Source organism: Pleurodeles waltl, chromosome 2_1, assembly GCF_031143425.1.
Source record: "Pleurodeles waltl isolate 20211129_DDA chromosome 2_1, aPleWal1.hap1.20221129, whole genome shotgun sequence".
NCBI classification, from domain to species: domain Eukaryota; kingdom Metazoa; phylum Chordata; class Amphibia; order Caudata; family Salamandridae; genus Pleurodeles; species Pleurodeles waltl.
In genome coordinates, this window is record NC_090438.1 from 702,902,404 (window position 1) to 702,923,548 (window position 21,145).

Genomic DNA, 21,145 nt, shown 5'->3' on the forward strand with positions numbered 1-21,145 from the left:
AAACCAATTGTTATAGCATCATGTGCTAGGACCTCGTTGGCTGTTCGCTGATAGTCAGAGCAGGGCACACACAAACTACTTGCAAGTCTGAAGGTCAAGACATTTTGCACTGATCCATTAATCAACCACTGCAGATGGCTTACTTTTTACCTCACTGTATGTGGATGTGGATCACATGAAAATGATTGCTTTGTGCTGTGGTTTGTATCTTTCTACCACATACTAGAAAAATAGTTGCTTAGTCTCATTGCTTTGTTACATATTGCCCACCTTAAAACAATGGCATTCAGATATGCTATACTGTAACACTCAGACAGATAATACATCAAATTATTTCCTCCCAGAAATCGGCCCAAACAGAACTGGGAACCCTATCAAAGGTAATTAATTGGAAAGGAGATGGAAGAGCCAAAGGGTGAATAAACGAGTAGCATTAGTATGCGTGTGTTGTGTAGATCAACTGCTTGCACTCTGGTGTGTTGCAGGTCTTATATCAATGTGGCTTTGCAGCACACATTATTGCATTGGGAAATTTAGGCGGCAACCCAGATGTCAACACTGTAATGTACTGCCAAAATTTACCCCGCTGATAGTATATGGTCTATATATATGGGACTGTTTTAAAGTTGTATTAGTACGGTAAGTTTGTAATCAGTGGAAATGTAACTTTCACTTGTTTAAGATGTTATGAATGCAAAAGCATGAATAAATCATTTTTTCTTAAACATATTGTCCACCATTACTACTACTAACACCTAAACTCTCATAGGATTGTTGCGGTGTGATCACCAAGCTCAACCCAACAGATCCATATACAATATCATGCAGTGGCACGAACAGAAGCAACATACGAGTATTTTGCAACATATTTCCGCAAGTCAAGGCACCAACCACAAGCAAGGATGCATGCCAAATGCAATAAAATTAAACTTTTATAGGGCACTCCTTTTTTACACATAAGGCATGGCTAATACTATGGCCCAATGTAATAGATTTTAAGAACTAGCAGAGATGATCTTAAATTACAATTTGCACTATGTATCGAACAGACAGATACTGCTTGCAGTAGTGACCAAAGAGCTTCAAAACTTGAATGGTTTTAATCATAATTTCAAAGCACAAATATATTTCCAACTTAAATTGTCTACCGATTGTGAGCGAGCAGGTTGCCACATCAATACTTGTTGTTTCTATGTACAGTTTAATTAATTATTATGTATAGCAGCAAGAGAATTTGACAAGAAATGAACAATGAAGAAGCTACATAACACAAAAGCAGTTATTCGTTAGGATAGGACAAGATGAAGGCAGTAATGGGACGGATGAGTGCCGGATACTTACTGTTAGAAATGGGGTTTTTGGTTGGCAGTCAGGTTGCCCTCTGTCCAAGCAAGAACCCTCACTCTAGTCAGGGTAAGTTACACACAATCCAAAATCAGCCTGTGCTCACCCTCCGGTAGCTTGGCACGAGCAGTCAGGCTTAACTTAGAAGGCAATGTGTAAAGCATTTGTGCAATAAATTATACAACACCATAGCATAACACCACAAAAATACACCACACAGTGTTTAGAAAAATATATAATATTTATCTGGGTATCTTCAGGTCAAAACGATCAAAGTTGCAATATGAATTTGTAAAGATATCACTGAAAAGTGATATAAAGCGTCTTAAGTCTTTAGAAAGTAAACAGAGTCTCTTTCAAACACAAAGTACCTGGTTTCTGGTGGAAAATCTCCTCAGATGGCCACAAAGGAAGAGGTGCGTGGAAAAAGGGTGTGTGCGTCTATTTCTCCCCAGCACACACGGACTTGCGTCATTATTTTCCACGCGGGGAAGTCGGCGTCGTTTTCCGGCGCGCGGACAGTCTCTTTCTGTGGATCGCGGGGATTACCAGATGTCCCGGGTCTGTGCGTGGATTTTCCTGCTTGTTCTCCGGCTGCGCGTTGGTCTGCGGGGCTGTGCGTCGAAATTACGATCTCACGGCAGGCGTTGCGTCGATTTCTCCTCTAGACTTCGATCTGCGGTGCTGCGCGTTGAAATTACGATCTCACGGCAGGCGTCGCGTCGATTTCTCCTCTAGAGGTCGGGCGGTGTTGTCCTTGTGAGGCCGTTCGTCGGATCTTCGATCGGCCCAAGAGCGTTGCTTCGATCAGCGTCGGAGTGCGGCGTTTTTCTCGCCGCGAAACAAGCTGTACGTCGAAATTTTCGGTGCACGGAGCGTCCAAGTAAAAGAGAGAAGTCTTTTTGGTCCTGAGACTTCAAGGAACAGGAGGCAAGCTCTATCCAAGCCCTTGGAGAGCACTTTCACAGCCAGACAAGAGTTCAGCAAGGCAGCAGGGCAACAGCAAGGCAGCAGTCCTTTGTAGAAAGCAGACAGGTGAGTCCTTTGAGCAGCCAGGCAGTTCTTCTTGGCAGGATGTAGTTTCTGGTTCAGGTTTCTTCTCCAGCAAGTGTCTGATGAGGTAGGGCAGAGGCCCTGTTTTATACTAAGTTGTGCCTTTGAAGTGGGGGTGACTTCAAAGAGTCTCTAAGAAATGCACCAAGCCCCCTTTCAGTTCAATCCTGTCTGCCAGAGTCCCAGTAGGGGGTGTGGCAGTCCTTTGTGTGAGGGCAGGCCCTCCACCCTCCCAGCCCAGGAAGACCCATTCAAAATGCAGATGTATGCAAGTGAGGCTGAGTACCCTGTGTTTGGGGTGTGTCTGAGTGAATGCACAAGGAGCTGTCAACTAAACCTAGCCAGACGTGGATTGAAGGGCACAACAAGATTTTAGTGCAAAGAAATGCTCACTTTCTAAAAGTGGCATTTCTAGAATAGTAATATTAAATCCGACTTCACCAGTCAGCAGGATTTTGTATTACCATTCTGGCCATACTACATATGACCTTCCTGCTCCTTTCAGATCAGCAGCTGCCACTTCAACAGTGTATGAGGGCAGCCCTAATGTTAGCCTATGAAAGGAGCAGGCCTCACAGTAGTGTAAAAACGAATTTAGGAGTTTCACACTACCAGGACATATAACTACACAGGTACATGTCCTGCCTTTTACCTACACAGCACCCTGCTCTAGGGGTTACCTAGGGCACACATTAGGGATGACTTATATGTAGTAAAAGGGGAGTTCTAGGCTTGGCAAGTACTTTTAAATGCCAAGTCGAAGTGGCAGTGAAACTGCACACACAGGCCTTGCAATGGCAGGCCTGAGACAGGGTTAAGGGGCTACTGAGGTGGGTGGCACAACTAGTGCTGCAGGCCCACTAGTAGCATTTAATCTACCTGCCCTAGGCACATGTAGTGCACTCTACCAGGGACTTACAAGTAAATTAAATAGTCAATCATGGATAAACCAATCAGTAGTACAATTTACCCAGAGAGCATATGCACTTTAGCACCGGTTAGCAGTGGTAAAGTGCCCAGAGGTCAAAAGCCAACAACAACAGGTCAGAAAAAATAGGAGGAAGGAGGCAAAAAGTTTGGGGATGTCCCTGTCAAAAAGCCAGGTCCAACATGACCCCCTACCAGCCTAAAGCCAGGGGAGAACAATCACTATCCTGATGTACTTCCCTGTTTGAGGCGACAGAACAAGGACCCAGGCCCACAACAGCAGGGGCATGCTCCAGTTCTTCGCCTTCCTGACTCCAATTGGATCACTCTGTCCATACTCTCAGGGTCCACTAAGCCAACCCATGGGGAACCTTTCTCCTTACCTGCGGATCCCATCTGTGCAGCACCTAACCTTACTTTGCTCACAGATGTATCCCAGGAGCCGGATAGTACCACCATGACCAACACAGTGTTGTTGCCCACTCTACCCCCGGGGTGACACTTGTCCCTTCCCCAGGGATAACTCTGTCCACCCGGACAGCAAGCCACAGTGATTACTGACAGCTGTCAGGGATGAGAGCCAGGCCCCAGGCCTCTCAAAGCTCTCCAACCACTGTGGCTGTGGAGAGTGGGGGGCGGTAGCCCCAGGTGCTGGGCACCCTTTAACCACTCTCCCTTCCACCAGGTCAGGGATGACAGCCTGAACCTGGTCCTCCCCTCTGGGGCTCTGTACCCTCCCTCCTGGAGCGGTACCCCCAGAGTCCAACATGGTCAGGGTGCTTACAGAAGTCGCCCTGTACCATTCCTCCACCAGTGCAGGGCTGTTAACCTGCAACTGGCCCTCCAACCTGGGGTCTGTACCTTCAGGTTGGACTAGGGCCCGGGGGGAGGCTTCCCCCCCCCCGGCCTCCCTTCTGGGGTCCAGCACCCTCCAACTAGGAGTGGCCTCCTCAGAAGACAACATGGTAGGGGCACTGTTATCAGTAGCCCCTCCCTCCAGGTCCAGGGGGACACCCTGAACCTGGTCTTCCAGCCCAGGGTCTGTACCCTCAGACTGGATCCCTGCCTGGCAAACCAGGACTTTCTGGGAGGCACACCTACCCCCCACCAGGTCAGAGTTTAACCTCTGCACCTGACCATTCAACTCAGAGTCACCACCCTGAAGTTGAACAATTGCCTGGCACGCCAGGACTTCCTGGAGGGCACACTGACCCTCCACCAGGTCAGAGTTTAACCTCTGAACTTGGCCATTCAACTCAGAGTCACCACCCTGAAGTTGAACAATTGCCTGGCACGCCAGGACTTCCTGGAGGGCACACTGACCCTCCACCAGGTCAGAGTTTAACCTCTGAACTGGGCCATTCAACTCAGAGTCACCACCCTGAAGTTGAACAATTGCCTGGCGCACCAGGACTTTCTGGGAGGCACACCTACCTCCCACCAGGTCAGAGTTTAACCTCTGAGCCTGTTTCCCCAACCCAGGGTCACCACCCTGAGGTTGGGCAATTGCCTGGCACGCCAGGACTTTCTGGGGGGCACACCTACCCCCCACCAGGTCAGAGTTTAACCTCTGAACCTGGTCATCCAACCCAGAGTCAACACCCTGAGGTTGGACAATTGCCTGGCACAGCAGGACCTCTTAGGAGGCACACCTACCTCCCACCAGGTCAGAGTTTAACCTCTGAACCTGGGTATCCAACCCAGAGTCACCACCCTGAGGTTGAACAATTGCCTGGCACGCCAGGACTTTCTGGGGGGCACACCTACCCCCCACCAGGTCAGAGTTTAACCTCTGAACCCGGTTATCCAACCCAGAGTCAGCACTCTGAGGTTGGACCACTGCCTGGTACACCAGGACTTCCTGGGGGGCACACCTACCCCCCAACAGGTCAGAGTTTATCCCCTGAACCTGGTTAGCCAACCCAGAGTCACCACCCTGAGGTTGAACCATTGCCTGGCAGGCCAGGACTTCCAGGGAGGCACACCTACCTCCCACCAGGTCAGAGTTTAACCTCTGAGCCTGGTTCCCCAACCCAGGGTCACCACCCTGAGGTTGGGCAATTGCCTGGCATGCCAGGACTTTCTGGGGGGCACACCTACCCCCCACCAGGTCAGAGTTTAACCTCTGAACCTGGTCATCCAACCCAGAGTCAACACCCTGAGGTTGGACAATTGCCTGGCACAGCAGGACTTCTTGGGAGGCACATCTACCGCCCACCAGGTCAGAGTTTAACCTCTGAACCTGGGTATCCAACCCAGAGTCACCACCCTGAGGTTGAATCTTTGCCTGGCATGCCAGGACTTCCTGGGGGGCACTCTCACCCCCCACAAGGGACACACCGTCCCCAAGGGCCACACAAGAGTCTGGTTGGCGCAGGTCTCCCGACCTCTGCCCATCCGGCAGAGTCTGGGTTTCCCCCAAACCAGAAACGGTTTCACCTGGGTCATTCCTGGGGGGGCTCTGCTCTCAGAGCTGTCCCCTGACTCTCAAGGTCCTCCACTGGGGTCTGCAACCCCCTCTCAACCCTATGTCTGGACTTCTGCACCCCCTCACTAGGAGGGGTACTGCCAGACACCAGAACTGTTGGGATGCTGGCTACAGTCACCCCCCCAAGTTCTTCTGACACTGCGGGGCTTCCCTCAAAAGGTGGCCCTACGGTACAGGCTAGGCTTCCCTCCTGGTGTTCCCTCATGGAACCCTCTAGGACCTGGGACCTACCTGGGACACTACAATCCTTTCCCACCCCACTCGGTTGGGAACCACCTAGACCACTCCCTTCAGGAGCACCCCCAAATGCCTCTTCAGACTCTCTGGTACTCACCCAGAAGTCTGCCTCCATTGTAAGTTCCCTGGGGTCAGAGAACTCACAATCCACCTGGTGTTGGCGTAGCTCTGGAAAATAAGGACCAGACATATGCTCTCCAGCAATTACATCACTCTGCCCTTCACATGTATTAACCACCGTACCCTTCACCCAACCATCCAGTAACTCAACCTTGGAAAAACACTCTACTTCACCCTCCTGAGACTGGTGAGACAGTATCTGTCTGTCCCTGACACTCAACCCATTCTCTTCTGGGATGTCTCTACACTCTATATCCAGGACGTCCACCAGGGGGGAACCCTTTTCTCTGTCACTCTCTGCTAGAGTCAGTAAAGTGTCCCTCCCCCCAGTAGGAATATGACTCCCTGTGCCAGTTCCCCAATCCTTCTCAGGGACCCTGTGCATAACGGGAACTACCTCATACCCTTGAACCTCCTGTGGTGTGTCAACTCCCTTCTTCAAGTTGGGCACCAAATCTCTGGGCTTGTGCCCTTCTTCAGCAGTACTAGATGCAAGATTTTTGCTGCCACCATCTGAACTGGACTCAGCCCTTCCGGCCTCCAGTTTCAGCTCTTTACAGCTCAGCTCTTGAGCTGCAATCTTTTCTTCTTCCAGGGCTAAGAGACTTGCTGCCTTAGCCCTTTCAAGCTGCTCATCTAGCTCTTCCATACACCGCTGTAGAGCTAGGAGCCCTTCATCTCCCACTAGTTCTCTTTCCTCATCTGAGTAGTCTTCCTCCTCGTGTGAGTAGTCCTCCTCCTCATCTGAGGGGTACTTAGTCATTTGGTTTCTTGCTGCCTCTCTCTCTGCCCATCTTTCTTCCCCCCACACTATGTAGGCATGTAGCATCTCCGCCTTAGTAGATCTCCTTGCTACAGGAAGGCCCCATTTTCTGCAAAGCTTCCTTAGGTCAGCCTTAGTGAGGTGGTCAGTAGGCACAAAGAATGAGTAGGTAAGCAATCTCATTGCTGACAAAGTCTTACTGGCAAGAACCAAAATCCAAAGTCCAAAATATCAATAGTATATCCAGGAGGACATCAGAGAACCAAAAGCGAAAAAGATGAAAAATCAAGTTGACCTTCAACTGTGGGTAGGTAGTGAAATACTTAGCTACTGTATGTCACTGCACAAACACAAGTCCTATCCTCACCGCTGATCACCAATGTTAGAAATGGGGTTTTTGGTTGGCAGTCAGGTTGCCCTCTGTCCAAGCAAGAACCCTCACTCTAGTCAGGGTAAGTCACACACAATCCAAAATCAGCCTGTGCTCACCCTCCGGTAGCTTGGCACGAGCAGTCAGGCTTAACTTAGAAGGCAATGTGTAAAGCATTTGTGCAATAAATCATACAACACCATAGCATAACACCACAAAAATAAACCACACAGTGTTTAGAAAAATATATAATATTTATCTGGGTATCTTCAGGTCAAAACGATCAAAGTTGCAATATGAATTTGTAAAGATATCACTGAAAAGTGATATAAAGCGTCTTAAGTCTTTAGAAAGTAAACAGAGTCTCTTTTAAACACAAAGTACCTGGTTTCTGGTGGAAAATCTCCTCAGAGGGCCACAAAGGAAGAGGTGTGTGGAAAAAGGGGGTGTACGTTGATTTCTCCCCAGCACACACGGACTTGCGTCGTTATTTTCCACGCGGGGAAGTCGGCGTCGTTTTCCGGCGCGCGGACAGTCTCTTTCTGTGGATCGCGGGGATTACCAGATGTCCCGGGTCTGTGCGTGGATTTTCCTGCTTGTTCTCCGGCTGCGCGTCGGACTGCGGGGCTGTGCATCGAAATTACGATCTCACGGCAGGCGTCGCGTCGATTTCTCCTCTAGACTTCGATCTGCGGGGCTGCGCGTTGAAATTACGATCTCACGGCAGGCGTCGCGTCGATTTCTCCTCTTGAGGTCGGGCGGCCTTGTCCTTGCGAGGCCGTGCGTCGGATATTCGATCGTCCCAAGAGCGTCGCGTCGATCAGCGTCGGAGTGCGGCATTTTTCTCGCCGCGAAACAAGCTGTGCGCCGAAATTTTCGGCGCACGGAGCGTCCAAGTAAAAGAGAGAAGTCTTTTTGGTCCTGAGACTTCAAGGAACAGGAGGCAAGCTCTATCCAAGCCCTTGGAGAGCACTTTCACAGCCAGACAAGAGTTCAGCAAGGCAGCAGGGCAACAGCAAGGCAGCAGTCCTTTGTAGAAAGCAGACAGGTGAGTCCTTTGAGCAGCCAGGCAGTTCTTCTTGGCAGGATGTAGTTTCTGGTTCAGGTTTCTTCTCCAGCAAGTGTCTGATGAGGTAGGGCAGAGGCCCTGTTTTATACTAAGTTGTGCCTTTGAAGTGGGGGTGACTTCAAAGAGTCTCTAAGAAATGCACCAAGCCCCCTTTCAGTTCAGTCCTGTCTGCCAGAGTCCCAGTAGGGGGTGTGGCAGTCCTTTGTGTGAGGGCAGGCCCTCCACCCTCCCAGCCCAGGAAGACCCATTCAAAATGCAGATGTATGCAAGTGAGGCTGAGTACCCTGTGTTTGGGGTGTGTCTGAGTGAATGCACAAGGAGCTGTCAACTAAACCTAGCCAGACGTGGATTGAAGGGCACAACAAGATTTTAGTGCAAAGAAATGCTCACTTTCTAAAAGTGGCATTTCTAGAATAGTAATATTAAATCCGACTTCACCAGTCAGCAGGATTTTGTATTACCATTCTGGCCATACTAAATATGACCTTCCTGCTCCTTTCAGATCAGCAGCTGCCACTTCAACAGTGTATGAGGGCAGCCCCAATGTTAGCCTATGAAAGGAGCAGGCCTCACAGTAGTGTAAAAACGAATTTAGGAGTTTTACACTACCAGGACATATAACTACACAGGTACATGTCCTGCCTTTTACCTACACAGCACCCTGCTCTAGGGGTTACCTAGGGCACACATTAGGGATGATTTATATGTAGTAAAAGGGGAGTTCTAGGCTTGGCAAGTACTTTTAAATGCCAAGTCGAAGTGGCAGTGAAACTGCACACACAGGCCTTGCAATGGCAGGCCTGAGACAGGGTTAAGGGGCTACTGAGGTGGGTGGCACAACCAGTGCTGCAGGCCCACTAGTAGCATTTAATCTACCTGCCCTAGGCACATGTAGTGCACTCTACCAGGGACTTACAAGTAAATTAAATAGTCAATCATGGATAAACCAATCAGTAGTACAATTTACCCAGAGAGCATATGCACTTTAGCACCGGTTAGCAGTGGTAAAGTGCCCAGAGGTCAAAAGCCAACAACAACAGGTCAGAAAAAATAGGAGGAAGGAGGCAAAAAGTTTGGGGATGTCCCTGTCAAAAAGCCAGGTCCAACACTTACCATAAACATGGCAGTACAAAGACATATCTCATATAAATCTACACTACTAGATTTGGGTAAAAGCAAGGTTAGGGTGTAGTTAATGTTCAGGAATCGTTGAATATGCTTTGTTCCTTGAGGTCAGCCAGGGCCTGATTAGGAAGCCAAAGCAGCCCTGGCAGATTTTGTGAGTCCAGCTCCCATAAGGTGCATATCTTACCTGCGTAGGGTGTTGGAGCACTTTACATCACACACACATACAGAGATGATGAATTATACATGTGTAAATCAGTGTACAGAAAATGTTACATAAGACAAAGGGTACTACAAGGTGTAGGATTCCAGTCATCCGTAATGGCAGATATTTATTAAGAGTGTTTAGTCTAGGGAAGTGTTAGAAATGGGGTCTCTGGTTGGCAGTCAGTTTGCACTCTGTCGAAGCAGGGACCCTCACTCAAGTCAGGGAAAGGAAAGTAGACTCCTAAGAAAACCCCTGCTCACCCCTTTTGGTAGCTTGGCACAAGCAGTCAGGCTTATCTCAAAGGCAATGTGGAAAGTATGTGTACCAACACACACAGTAATACAGCTTAAACACTACAAAATGGACACCACACCAGTTTAGATACAAGTAGGCAATATTTATCTAAATCAAACAAGACCAAAATGACATCCAACATACACAAGTCAAGATATACATTTCCAAAAGAATAAGAGTCTTACACCATAGAAAACAATAGAAACATTGTTGTTACACAAAGTACCTGGTTTGCATCAAAAATATAGCCGCACGGGTGATCGCATGTCGAAAAAGTCAGCAATGCATTGATTCCTTACTCGCAAGTGCAGTCATGCGTCTTCTTTGGTCGAGTACGTGATGTGTTATTTGTCTTTCCCACAAGAGTTCAATGAATCGATTTCTGGATGGGGAACCTCAGATCCGTACAGGCTTGCGTTGATTTTTGACACCTAGTGATGATGCAGGAAAAATCCAGCAGCACGGTGTTGGAAAACTGCACTGCGTGGGGTTTGCATCGTTATCAGCAGCTGCAAGTGGGTATTACATCATTTCTACAGCCACGATGCATCGATCTTCCAGCCACATTGCACGTGGTGCGTCAAAATGTTCCCTGCACGGTGTTCTGTGCATGGATTTCAGTCCTTGCTCTGGCAACTTCACCTGTCAAGGGCCCAGGGACTGGTTGGGCACCATATGACATGACAGGAGTCTCAGCAGAGAGTTCAGGTGCTGGCAGATGAAGTATTTGATAGCCCTGAGACCTTCAAACAGGAGGCAAGCTCAGTCCAAGCCCTTGGGGATTCTTCTCAAGCAGAAATATACCACAAAGTCCAGTCTTTGTCCTCTTTCTGGCAGAAGCAGTAACTGTAGGCCAACCCAGCAAAGCACAGTCACAGGCAAAGAGGGCAGTACTCCTCCTCCAGCTCTTCAGCTTTTCTCCTTGGCATAGGTTGGCATAGGTTCCTATTGGTTCCAGAAGTAATCTAAAAATCTGGGTTGTGGGTCCACTAATTATACCCCTTTCTGCCTTTGAAGTAGGCAAACTTCAAAGGAAAGTCCCTGTTGTTCACAAGATCCTGCCTTACCCAGGCCTGGACCCAGATACACACCAGGGGGTTGGACACTGCATTGTGAGAGGGTAGGCACAGCCGTTTCAGGTGTAAGTGACCACTCCTCCCTCCACTCTAGCTCAGATGGCTCACTAGGATATGCAGGCTACACACCATTTCCCTTTCCATCACTGTGTACCAGAGATTCAGAAACAGTCCAACTGTCAGTCTGACCCAGACAGGGAATACACATGCAGGCAGACTCACAGAATGGTTTAAGCAACAAAATGCCCACTTTCTGAAAGTGCATTTTCAAACTGAATGTGAAAACCAGCTTTACTCAAAGATGTATTTTTGAATTGCGAGTTCAGACACACCAAACTCCACAATTCAATCTGCTCTCAAAGGGAAACTGCATTTTAAGTCAGCCTCCATGTTAACCTATGAGAGAGAGAGGCCTTGTAACAGTGAAAAATGAATTTGGCAGTATTTCACTGTTAGGACATGTAAAACACATCAGTACATGTCTGGAGGAGAGGTGCAAACATCCCAACTGTCAAACTGACACAGACAGGGAATCCACAACAGGCAGTCACATAATGGTTTAAGCAAGAAAATGCCTATTTCTAAAAGTGGCATTTTCAAACAAACGATCTAAAAAAACCTTTACCAAAAGATGTATTTTTAAATTGTGAGTTCAAAGACCCTAAACTCCACATTTCTATCTGTTCCCAAAGGGAATCTACACTTTAATAATATTTAAAGACAGCCCCAAAGTTAACCTATTAGAGGGATAGGATTGGTAGTATTTTACTGTTAGGACATATAGAACACATTCGTATATGTCCTAACTTAGACATACACTGCTCCCTGCCCATGGGGCTATCAAGGACCTACCTTAGGGGTGCCTTATATGTATAAAAAGGCAAGGTTTAGGCCTGGCAAGTGGGTACACTTGCCAAGTCAAATTTACAGTTACAACTGCACACACAGACACTACAGTGGCAGGTCTGAGTCATGTTTGCAGGGCTACTCATGTGGTTGACACAACCAGTGCTGCAGGCCCACTAGTAGCATTTTACTTACAGGACCTGGGCACCTCTAATGCACTTTACTAGAGACTTATTAGTAAATCAAATACACCAATCATGGAAAAGCCAATTACACATACAATTTACACAGGGAGCACTTGCACTTTGGCACTGGTCAGCAGTGGTAAAGTACCCAGAGTACCAAAAACAGCAAAAACAGAGTCCAGCACACAGTCAAAACATGGGAAGCAGAGGCAAAAAAGACAGGCGAGACCACACCAAGGATGCCACGTTTTACAGGAAGCATAACTTCAGGGTTCAAAATGTATCAGTGGTTGGGGTTCACTTTACTAATAACAATTTATTACACAAATAACCCCTTTTTTAGCAAAATTAAGACGATTAAAGACTGGGAAAAACATAACTTTCTAACCTGCACCATGCAGTTTGATTGCATCTGTTTGATGGCAGTTCACAGCTCATTGTGCTAGATTATGATTGTAAGTTATGAATTGAACATTAAGAATGTAGTTTAATGAGGGGCCTTGGGCCTTGACAGTGTAGGGTAACTTTGTTGCCTTGTTCCCCAGGGACAAATGGAGCGGTCCATGGACAGCACCAGATGGTGTTTGAAGGGGAGATTTAGGGGCTGGGGCCAAAGAGGGTTAAGAAGCATAGAGTGGTAGGGTTTCCATCTTTTACTGATACGCTCAGGGTCCATGGGTTGCTTCATGTTCAGGGTCAGAATTTGCCCCACTCTGCTATTTACTAGGTTCTAGTTTTCGTAGTTTAGCATTGCTCTTGGGCAGTTTTGAATGATACATATGCAAAGTTCAATTTGTATTTTGTGGTTTATTGTACTGGTGAGTCAAGTAGCGTGACAGTTTTGGAGACAGGACATAAAGAAGTGTAGCTATGTTTATGGTTTGACAGCAGTATGGGGAGAGACTGGGCGGGTGGAGAGTTGCGAGTTGAGCGTTGATTTAAGAAGGTTGACGTATCTCTTAGCATGTTGAATTTTGGTGGATGCAAGGTTCGAGAGATGGGTGCCAGCGTGTTTGCACAGTGTAACTTTTTGAGGGGTTGGCTTGAGGGAAGGTGGTTTACTATGATTAGCTTTGCTTAATGTCTAGTGAGACATTGGGGGTAGCATGTATGTCATGTAGCAAGAGTTTTGTTTTTACCTGTGATGCGCACATTTTGATTAGAAGAAGCCTTTTTCACATACAGGATAGCTGTCAGTATAGTTTCTAGGCTGCACCGTCCACTTCCAATAATGGGTTTGCTCAATAGGATCAATAAGTTTAGAGAACTCAGTTTTTACCCGACAGCCAGCTGACAAGACGATAGTAGTCAGAGATAAGTGTATGTTTGACTGTAGTGGCTTTGTGGGAAAATGTACATATTGTATATAACAGTATATAGTAGTTTAAAGGAGCATTTTGAGAGATGCACTTCAAGACTGTTAGAATACTAGTTAGACCTGCGAGGTAAATGGAAACGTAGGTAGACATGATTTTGCGACTCGGAAATTGCGAGTCGGAGCGACTCGCAATTTGCAAGTCGCAAAATCATATGCAGAATTGTGTCCATGACACCATCTGTGAATCGCAAGGGGGTCGCAAAGACCCACCTCATTAACATTAATGAGGTGGGTCGCAATTTGCCACCCCCTTGCGATTCCCTGCTCTCCCAGGGATGGTGGCCTGCTGGAGACAGCAGACCTCCATGTCTGTGACTGCTTTTTTAATAAAGCAGTTTTTTTTTTTGTATTGCAGCCCGTTTTCCTTAAAGGAAAACAAGTTGCAATACAAAAGAAAAAATGAAACCATCTGGTTTCATTTTTTCAGAGCAGGCAGTGGTCCAATGGACCCCTGCCTGCTCTGAAAAAATAGTTTTGGCGACATTCACAAAGGGGAAGGGGTCCCCATATGAGTTAGCACCCACTTGACATGGGTGCTAACTGCGAATTGCATTGCGACTGCGTTCGCGGTCACAAAGCAATTCTGCATTGCGGTGTGAATCGCAAATAGGAAGGGAACACCCCTTCCTATTTGCGAGTCGCATTCCCATTTTGCGTGTCGCTACATCTGGCCCCTTATGCTGATAGTAGGTGCATACATCTACTGCTGCATAGAGTGCCCTGGGTTGGTGGAATGTGAGGGGAGACGATCAGTAGACCAAAGCTTTACTGTCTGCTGTGTTATCTGTAAAGAGTACTTTATATTTTTAGGAAGGAAACTAACCTGAAAAATTCTCTTAGTCTTCAAGGGGTGAAAATTATAGCTGACATCAATTACTTATCTTTCTAATGGAATGCTGACTTACTGTTGTGGCAGACAGGTTCAGAACCCTGGGAAGCCTCCAGGTCAACGTCTAAATGTATGGGAGGTTGCTCCTCTGGGTGCTGGATCAACTTTAAGAATATCTGTAAAACAAAAAAGACATTCACATTATTTTCTAGAATCATCACAAAATTATGAACTTGAATAATGAAAAATAAAAAGTGCCTAACTGCTCTTGTAAAAAAGAAAACACCTCCTTTAAAAACAATAATATTCAAGCATGCTCAACCATGAGATCTTTCAGCAGTGTGGGACACCCAGTAAGTATACCGTGGTTCATATCAGATGTGGCTGTTCAGCCTATCCTAGAAATTTTCACTCACATCTCTTTACAATTTGTAACTTTCAGTTTGTACTTTTAAAATTAACTTCAGGACAGCAAGTACCACAATGGTAACTTCACGCCTCTCACACCTGTCAAATGACTGTCAAATGACAACTTGAGAGCAGTAGAACAGAAATTTCATTGAGAAGTGTATCTTTTAGGCTTGGTGATTAAAATCATAAAAATAAGGCCCTGATTTAAGAAACATGGCGCTGCACCCAGTGCAGTGCCACTTTTCTTGCACCCCTTAGTGCCCCCCCAACGCCACCATGTGTGCTCCGTATCTGAGATACGGCGCACCATTGTGGTAGTCATGGGAACTAGCATCAACATTTTTTACACTAGTTCGGAGCTATTCAGGATTAGTATCAGAAATGTTGGCGCTAATCCTGCAAAGCCCATTGAGGGCTATTGTAAACAATGGTGTGCCTCCTTTTAATGCCTGCTCTGAGCAGGCATTATAAGTGTCGATAAAAATGACCAAAACAATCTTTTAGATTTCCTTGCGCCATTTCTTCGCCCCCTAACTAACAGGGAAACACCCCCTTTGCATACATTATGCCAGGCACAGGCAAAGAGTTACAAAGTGGCGCTTGTGAAAAAACATGACTAAGGACAATTCTTTCAAATGCCTCCTTTACGTAGGCCAGCCATGGTATAGATACGCATTTATCGCATTGTGAGGGCTGTAGGAATCTGGCCTGGGGTGTGGTGAATACCTATGGTATTATCACCTTATACCAGGTCCAGGAATCCCCTTATTAGTGAAGTGCAGGCAGTGTTTAAAAGCCAGGCTCTTTAGAGGTAGCTGTGGATGAGCAGCCAAGGCTTATCTAGGAGACATGCAAAGCTCATGCAATACCACTGTAGTCACACAGCACATACACACATGAAAGAACCACACAGTGTAACAACAATAAAGGTACTTTATTTTAGTGGCACAAGTACTGGAAATTCTCCATTAGGAGGTATGTAAACACACTATATATGTACAGTAGCAATCAGGAACTAGGCATAAAATGTAATAGAAAACAACGAAAAGCAATAGGCAATACTAAAGGCCTGGGGGGAGACTGTTAGAAATGGGGTTTCTGGTTGGCTAGGGCATGCACCTCAGCCAGGCAGAACTTACCCACTCTGGTCGGGGCAAGGGAGTTACACGTCCAAGATAACCCCTGCTCACCCCCTTGGTAGCTTGGCACGAGCAGTCAGGCTTAACCTGGAGGCAATGTGTAAAGCATTTGCACAACACACACAACACATGTGACGCAATATCCCCACCACAAAGGAAACACAACACCAGATTATATGAAAATATACTGTATTGTACACAAGGCAATTATCAGACCAAACATCACATATCAGTACTATCCTGCTACCTTAGCAGTTGTCAGAGCGTTACACATTAGTTACTCTGCAACCTAGCAGCAGTCACACATTACACACAGGTTACTCAGTATTCTGCAACATAAGCAGTAGTCAGGAAAACACGTTGTTACTTCACAGCACTTGTCATAAGAATATCATAAAATGCCCATAGAAGAACCATTAGAAAACATATGGCAAGTTATAAAAACATATTAGCAAGCATGTCCATAAAAGGAACATTTGCATACACATATGTAAAAACATCAAACGCAGGTAGGTAATATATGAATCAAACAAAAGTCTGTAGAAAGAACTTTGGATTGCAACTATATTGGTCCTTTAAACAGTACCTGGTTGGATGAAGGCACCTCCAGTGCCTAGAAGGCGAACAATGGGGCCCCCGGCGCTCCTATGTGCAAAACGGGGGCCTCCCTTATACTCTGGGGTCAGAGGAGGGCAACATGCACCTCCTCTCCTTTATAGACAGGCCCCTCCGGGGACCGTGATTACTGGGGGCCCCCCAGGGCCTCAACTGCCCCTCACGAGGGGGGCCAAAGCCAGCAAAAACAACTTAGGGCAGGAGGGGGGCACCACGCACCCCCTCCGGTTTAATGACAGGCCTCTCCCGGGACCCGTGATCTCTAGGGGCCCCCCCGGGCCTCCACTGGCCCTTACACCAAGCTGGGGGGGGGCACAATAATGCCCGTTTTACCTAACAGCAGAAAAGGAGCGTCCTGCTCCTAACGCAGAGGCCAGGGGGAAGGGGGCATTCCCCGCGCCTTCCCCTGGTCCTGCTGTGAAGCCACAAGAAGATCGGACCCCTCCTGGGGCCCGAGCAGACACTCACCTGCACCCGATGCGGTGCGCGAATGTTCTTCCAGCTTCCTGGGCCGCTGCGGTGATCTTATTTAAAGGGGCACAATGCAGCAAGGAGCCTACGAGCTCCCAAGGCTCCATAAGCGCGCTGCAATCAACGCTATGGCAGCCGCAACCATGGAGAAGCACCCCTCGTGAATAAATGGATGCTGGGGTCAGGGGCCACAGCACCCTGCCCCTGGGGAGCAGAATCTTAAGACAAGGTCCTCAGGTGGAGGGCCCAGCTACAGGCCAGCACAAGGGAAAGGCAGCAAGTGGCAAGTCCTTCACAGTGACCAGGCAGGTCACAGGTCAGCACAGCAGCAGCAATCCATGGCAGTTCCTGATGAGTCCTTTCAGCCTTTGGTGTCCAGTTCCAGGATGATTCCAAGAGTCTCCAAATTGTGGGGAATATTCCCCTGTACTTATAGTCAGTTCTTACAGTGTTTTACAATGGTAGGGAGAGGAGGTTCCAGCCAGTTACAACTGGTTCTGGGAGTGCCCCCTCTCTCCTTTCAGCACAGGCTCCAAACATCAGTGGGGGGTTAACGACCCTATTGTGTGAGGCCAGGGCACAGTCTTTACAAATGCAGGTGTGACCCGCCTCTCCCTTCTCTCAGCCCAGGAAGACTATTCAGCATGCAGATGTACCTCTGTGACACCTCCACCCTCCCTGTGTATAGGCTGTCTGAGAAGTATGCACAAAGCCCCAACTGTCACTCTGCCCAGACGTGGATTGGAGTCAAGCTGCAAAACACAAGAGTCATAAGCACAGATAAATGCGCACTTTCTAGAAGTGGCATTTCTGTGATAGTAATAAAAAATACACCCACACCAGTAAGCAGCATATATTATCACCATCACAACCATACCAAACACGCCTATGCTACCCCTCATAAATCAGACAATACTCCTCACACATAAGGCAGGACATTTCTAATGCAATCCTATGAGAAGGCAGCACTCACAGCAGTGAGACACCAGTTAGGCTGTTTGTCACTACCAGGACAGGCCACGCAACTTGGCACATGTCCTGCCTTTCTACATACATGGCACCCTGCCCATAGGGCTAGCTAGGGCGTACCTTAGGGGTGACTTATATGTAGTAAAAGGGGAGTTCTGGGTCTGGCAAGTAAGTTTAGATGCCAGGTCCCTGTGGCAGAAAACTGCGCACACAGGCCCAGCGCTAGTAGGCCTGAGACAGGTTTGAAAGTCTACTTTAGTGGGTGGCGCAAGCAGCGCTGCAGGCCCACTAGTAGTATTTAATTTACAGGCCCTGGGTATAGAGATACCACTGTACAAGGGACTTATAGGTAAATTAAATATGCCAATTAGGTATAAGCCAATCATACCAACTTTAGATGGGAGAGCACCTGCACTTTAGCACTGGTCAGCAGTGATAAAGTGCTCAGAGTCCTAGAGCCAACAGCGAGAGGTTAGAAAAACCAGGAGGAAGGAGGCAAAAAGACTGGGGATTACCCTGCGTAAGGCAAAAAGTCCAACAGAGACCAAACCATATACCAAGAAAGTGGAATGCGAAGGTCAGGTCCCCACCCAATGAAGTGAAATCGGTAGAGGGGAGCTGGAGATACTAGGAAGGACCAGTAGGAAAGAGGTAAGTTACTGGCTCTACCAAAACCAACCCACAGGAATTCAGAGAAGGATATTGTAAGACTCAGACAAGACTGCAAGCAACAAGAGGTGAATCCTGAAAGAGGAAGACCTGGAAAAGAAGGGGACCAGGTCCAATTCCAGTTGGAGGGTCAGGTGGTGGCAGGAGCCACTACCCAACCGTCTGTGGATGCAGGAGTAGGTCGACGGAGATGAAGATGGTCAGCAATGCAGCACTAGAGCAGGTGAAGAGTTCCTGGGTGGTGCAGTTGATGTTCCATACTGGATGAAGGATTGTAGTCAGTCTGTGGTGTGGAAAAGACACCAACAAACCTTGGCAAAGGTAAATGTTGTTGTTGGCAGAAAGGAAAAGTGGAGCTACCGGGGACCAGCAAGGGGAGTCCCAGGTGACCCTCAGCAGTGCAGGGAGTCCAAAGAAGAGGAGGCAGCCCCCTCAGAACACCAACAGGCAAGGAGCCCACAAGTCGCAGAGAGGCCCTCGCAGCACACATGAGGAGAGGTCCTACTTCGCAGGAGAAGCACGCCGAGAGTTGTCTGTCACAGGTAAGAGTGCTGGGGGTACGGGCTACATGGAGGCTGAAGATCCCTTGGAGGAGATGCCAACAAGCCTTGGTACCTGCAAGAGATGCGGTGCATGAGGGTACTGTTCTGTTTAGGAAGGCTAGGGATGATCTCCACCAAAGTTGGACAGCGGGCATAGAGGACCAAGGGGACCACTCCAGATCACCACCTTTGATGCAGGATCCACGCAGCTCAGGATGAGAGGAGATCTACGCAGCCAGTCATCTTTGCAGTTGTCACCTGCAGATGTAGGGGAGTGACTCCTTCACTTCAAGGAAGATTCCTTCTTGCTTCTTGTGCAGGCTGAAGACTTGCTGCCCTCAGAGGATGCACAGCTAGGGAAATGTTGCAGTTTCTGGAAGGAGCTGGAGAAACAATTCTGCAGGGCGAAGTCGTCGCTGTTGCTGCAGATTGTAGGTTTCTGTGGAGTCCAGTTGCGGTTACAGTGGCCAGAAGTTGAAGTAAATGGTGCAGAGGAGTCCTGATGGAATCTTTCCCACTGAATCTGAGGACCCACCAAAGTGGGAGACCCTAAATAGCCCTGGAAGGGGGATTGGTCACCTCCCCAGGTCACCACCTATCATAGGGGGCTCTAACGTCACCTGCCTGACCTGGCCACTCAGATGCTCCCAGAGGCCTCTGCCCACCTTGGATTCAAGATGGCAGAATCGAGGAGCCTTTCCATTGTACAGTTTTGGGGCAGTGTAGGGACTGAAGGTCCCTGAACTGGTGCAGACTGGTTTATGCAAGGAGGTCACCAAATATGCCCTGCAAAGCATATCAGTGGCTTGGGGACGCTACCCTCCCACGCCATGTAACACCTATTACAAAAGGGAGAGGGTGTTACTTCCCTCTCCCAAAGGAAATTCTTTGCTCTGCCTTCCTGGGCTTAAGCTGTTCAAGCAGCAGGAGGGAAGAAACCTGTCTGATGGGTGGCAGCAGCGTTGGCTGCCCGAAAAATCCCAGAAAGCAGGTAGGAGCAATGCTGGGCATCCCTTAAGGAGCCCCCAGAGTGCATGGAAACATACTTCCAATAATGGCTACAGTATTGGGGTGTGATTCCGACCTGTTTGATACCAAACATGCCCTGGCTCGGAGTTACCATTATGTAGCTGGACATAGGTAGTTACCTATGCCCAGTACACACGTAAAATGGCGTCTCCACACTCACGAAGTCCATGAATATGGAGCTGGAGTTCATGGGGGCATGTCTGCTCATGCAGGGTGCCCTCACACACAGGTGCCTACACCCTGCCTATCATAGGAGTGACTTACAGTGACCTGGTGCAGTGACCTGGAGTGAAAAGGGTGCATGCACCCTTTCACCCAGGATGCAGTGGCAGGCTGGCAGATACACTTTGCATGGGCTCCCCATGGGTGGCATAATACATGCTGCAGCCCATGGGGAACTCCTGGTGCCCCAATTCCCTAGGCACCTGGGTACCATCCACTAGGGACTTACAAGGGGGCACCAGTATGCCAAATGTGGGGTGTTTGTGGTCCAAGCATTCAAGTTTAAAGTGAGAGAGCATAGTCACTGGAGTACTGGTTAGCAGGATCCCAGTGAACACAGTTAAAAACATACTGACAAAAGGCAAAAAGTGGGAGTAAGCATGCCAGAAAGAGGGTACTTTCCTACAAGGGCAGCCTCCGCCATCTTGTTATGACAGATAAAGTGCAAGGTATATGCAGGGGCAGACAGTAGCTTCCTACAAAATTGGTTGGACTGCTGCACACTCACCAATACCCCAGATTTCTGCATCGGACTAGGCCAATGACACATCCTGAAAGGTATATATCTTAATTAGTGGGCTAAGTAGTATTCCACCCAAAGGAAAAGGGACGCTAAGCAGTTAACCAAGAGCCTGTGATCATTTCTCCATTTGCTGTACTATATTCAGTGCCCAGTTGCCCCCTGCACTGAAGGTGATCCCCAGGTAGGGGAACGTACGAGTGCTCAAAAGACACTTTGAGCTTATTGTGCTGCTTGAGCGGCCCA

The 21,145-nt window shown here is 48.0% G+C and overlaps 1 protein-coding gene across 1 annotated transcript in view; it reads right to left on the bottom strand.

Annotated features, from left to right (window-relative positions):
* Positions 1 to 21,145, bottom strand: part of ABCA13 (ATP binding cassette subfamily A member 13) — a 2,435,905-nt gene that overhangs the window by 1,221,401 nt on the left and 1,193,359 nt on the right. Inside the window, exon 33 of the mRNA XM_069216941.1 lies at positions 14,389 to 14,488. Coding sequence (XP_069073042.1) covers positions 14,389 to 14,488 — 100 coding nt within the window. The remainder of the gene's footprint in view (positions 1 to 14,388; positions 14,489 to 21,145) is intronic.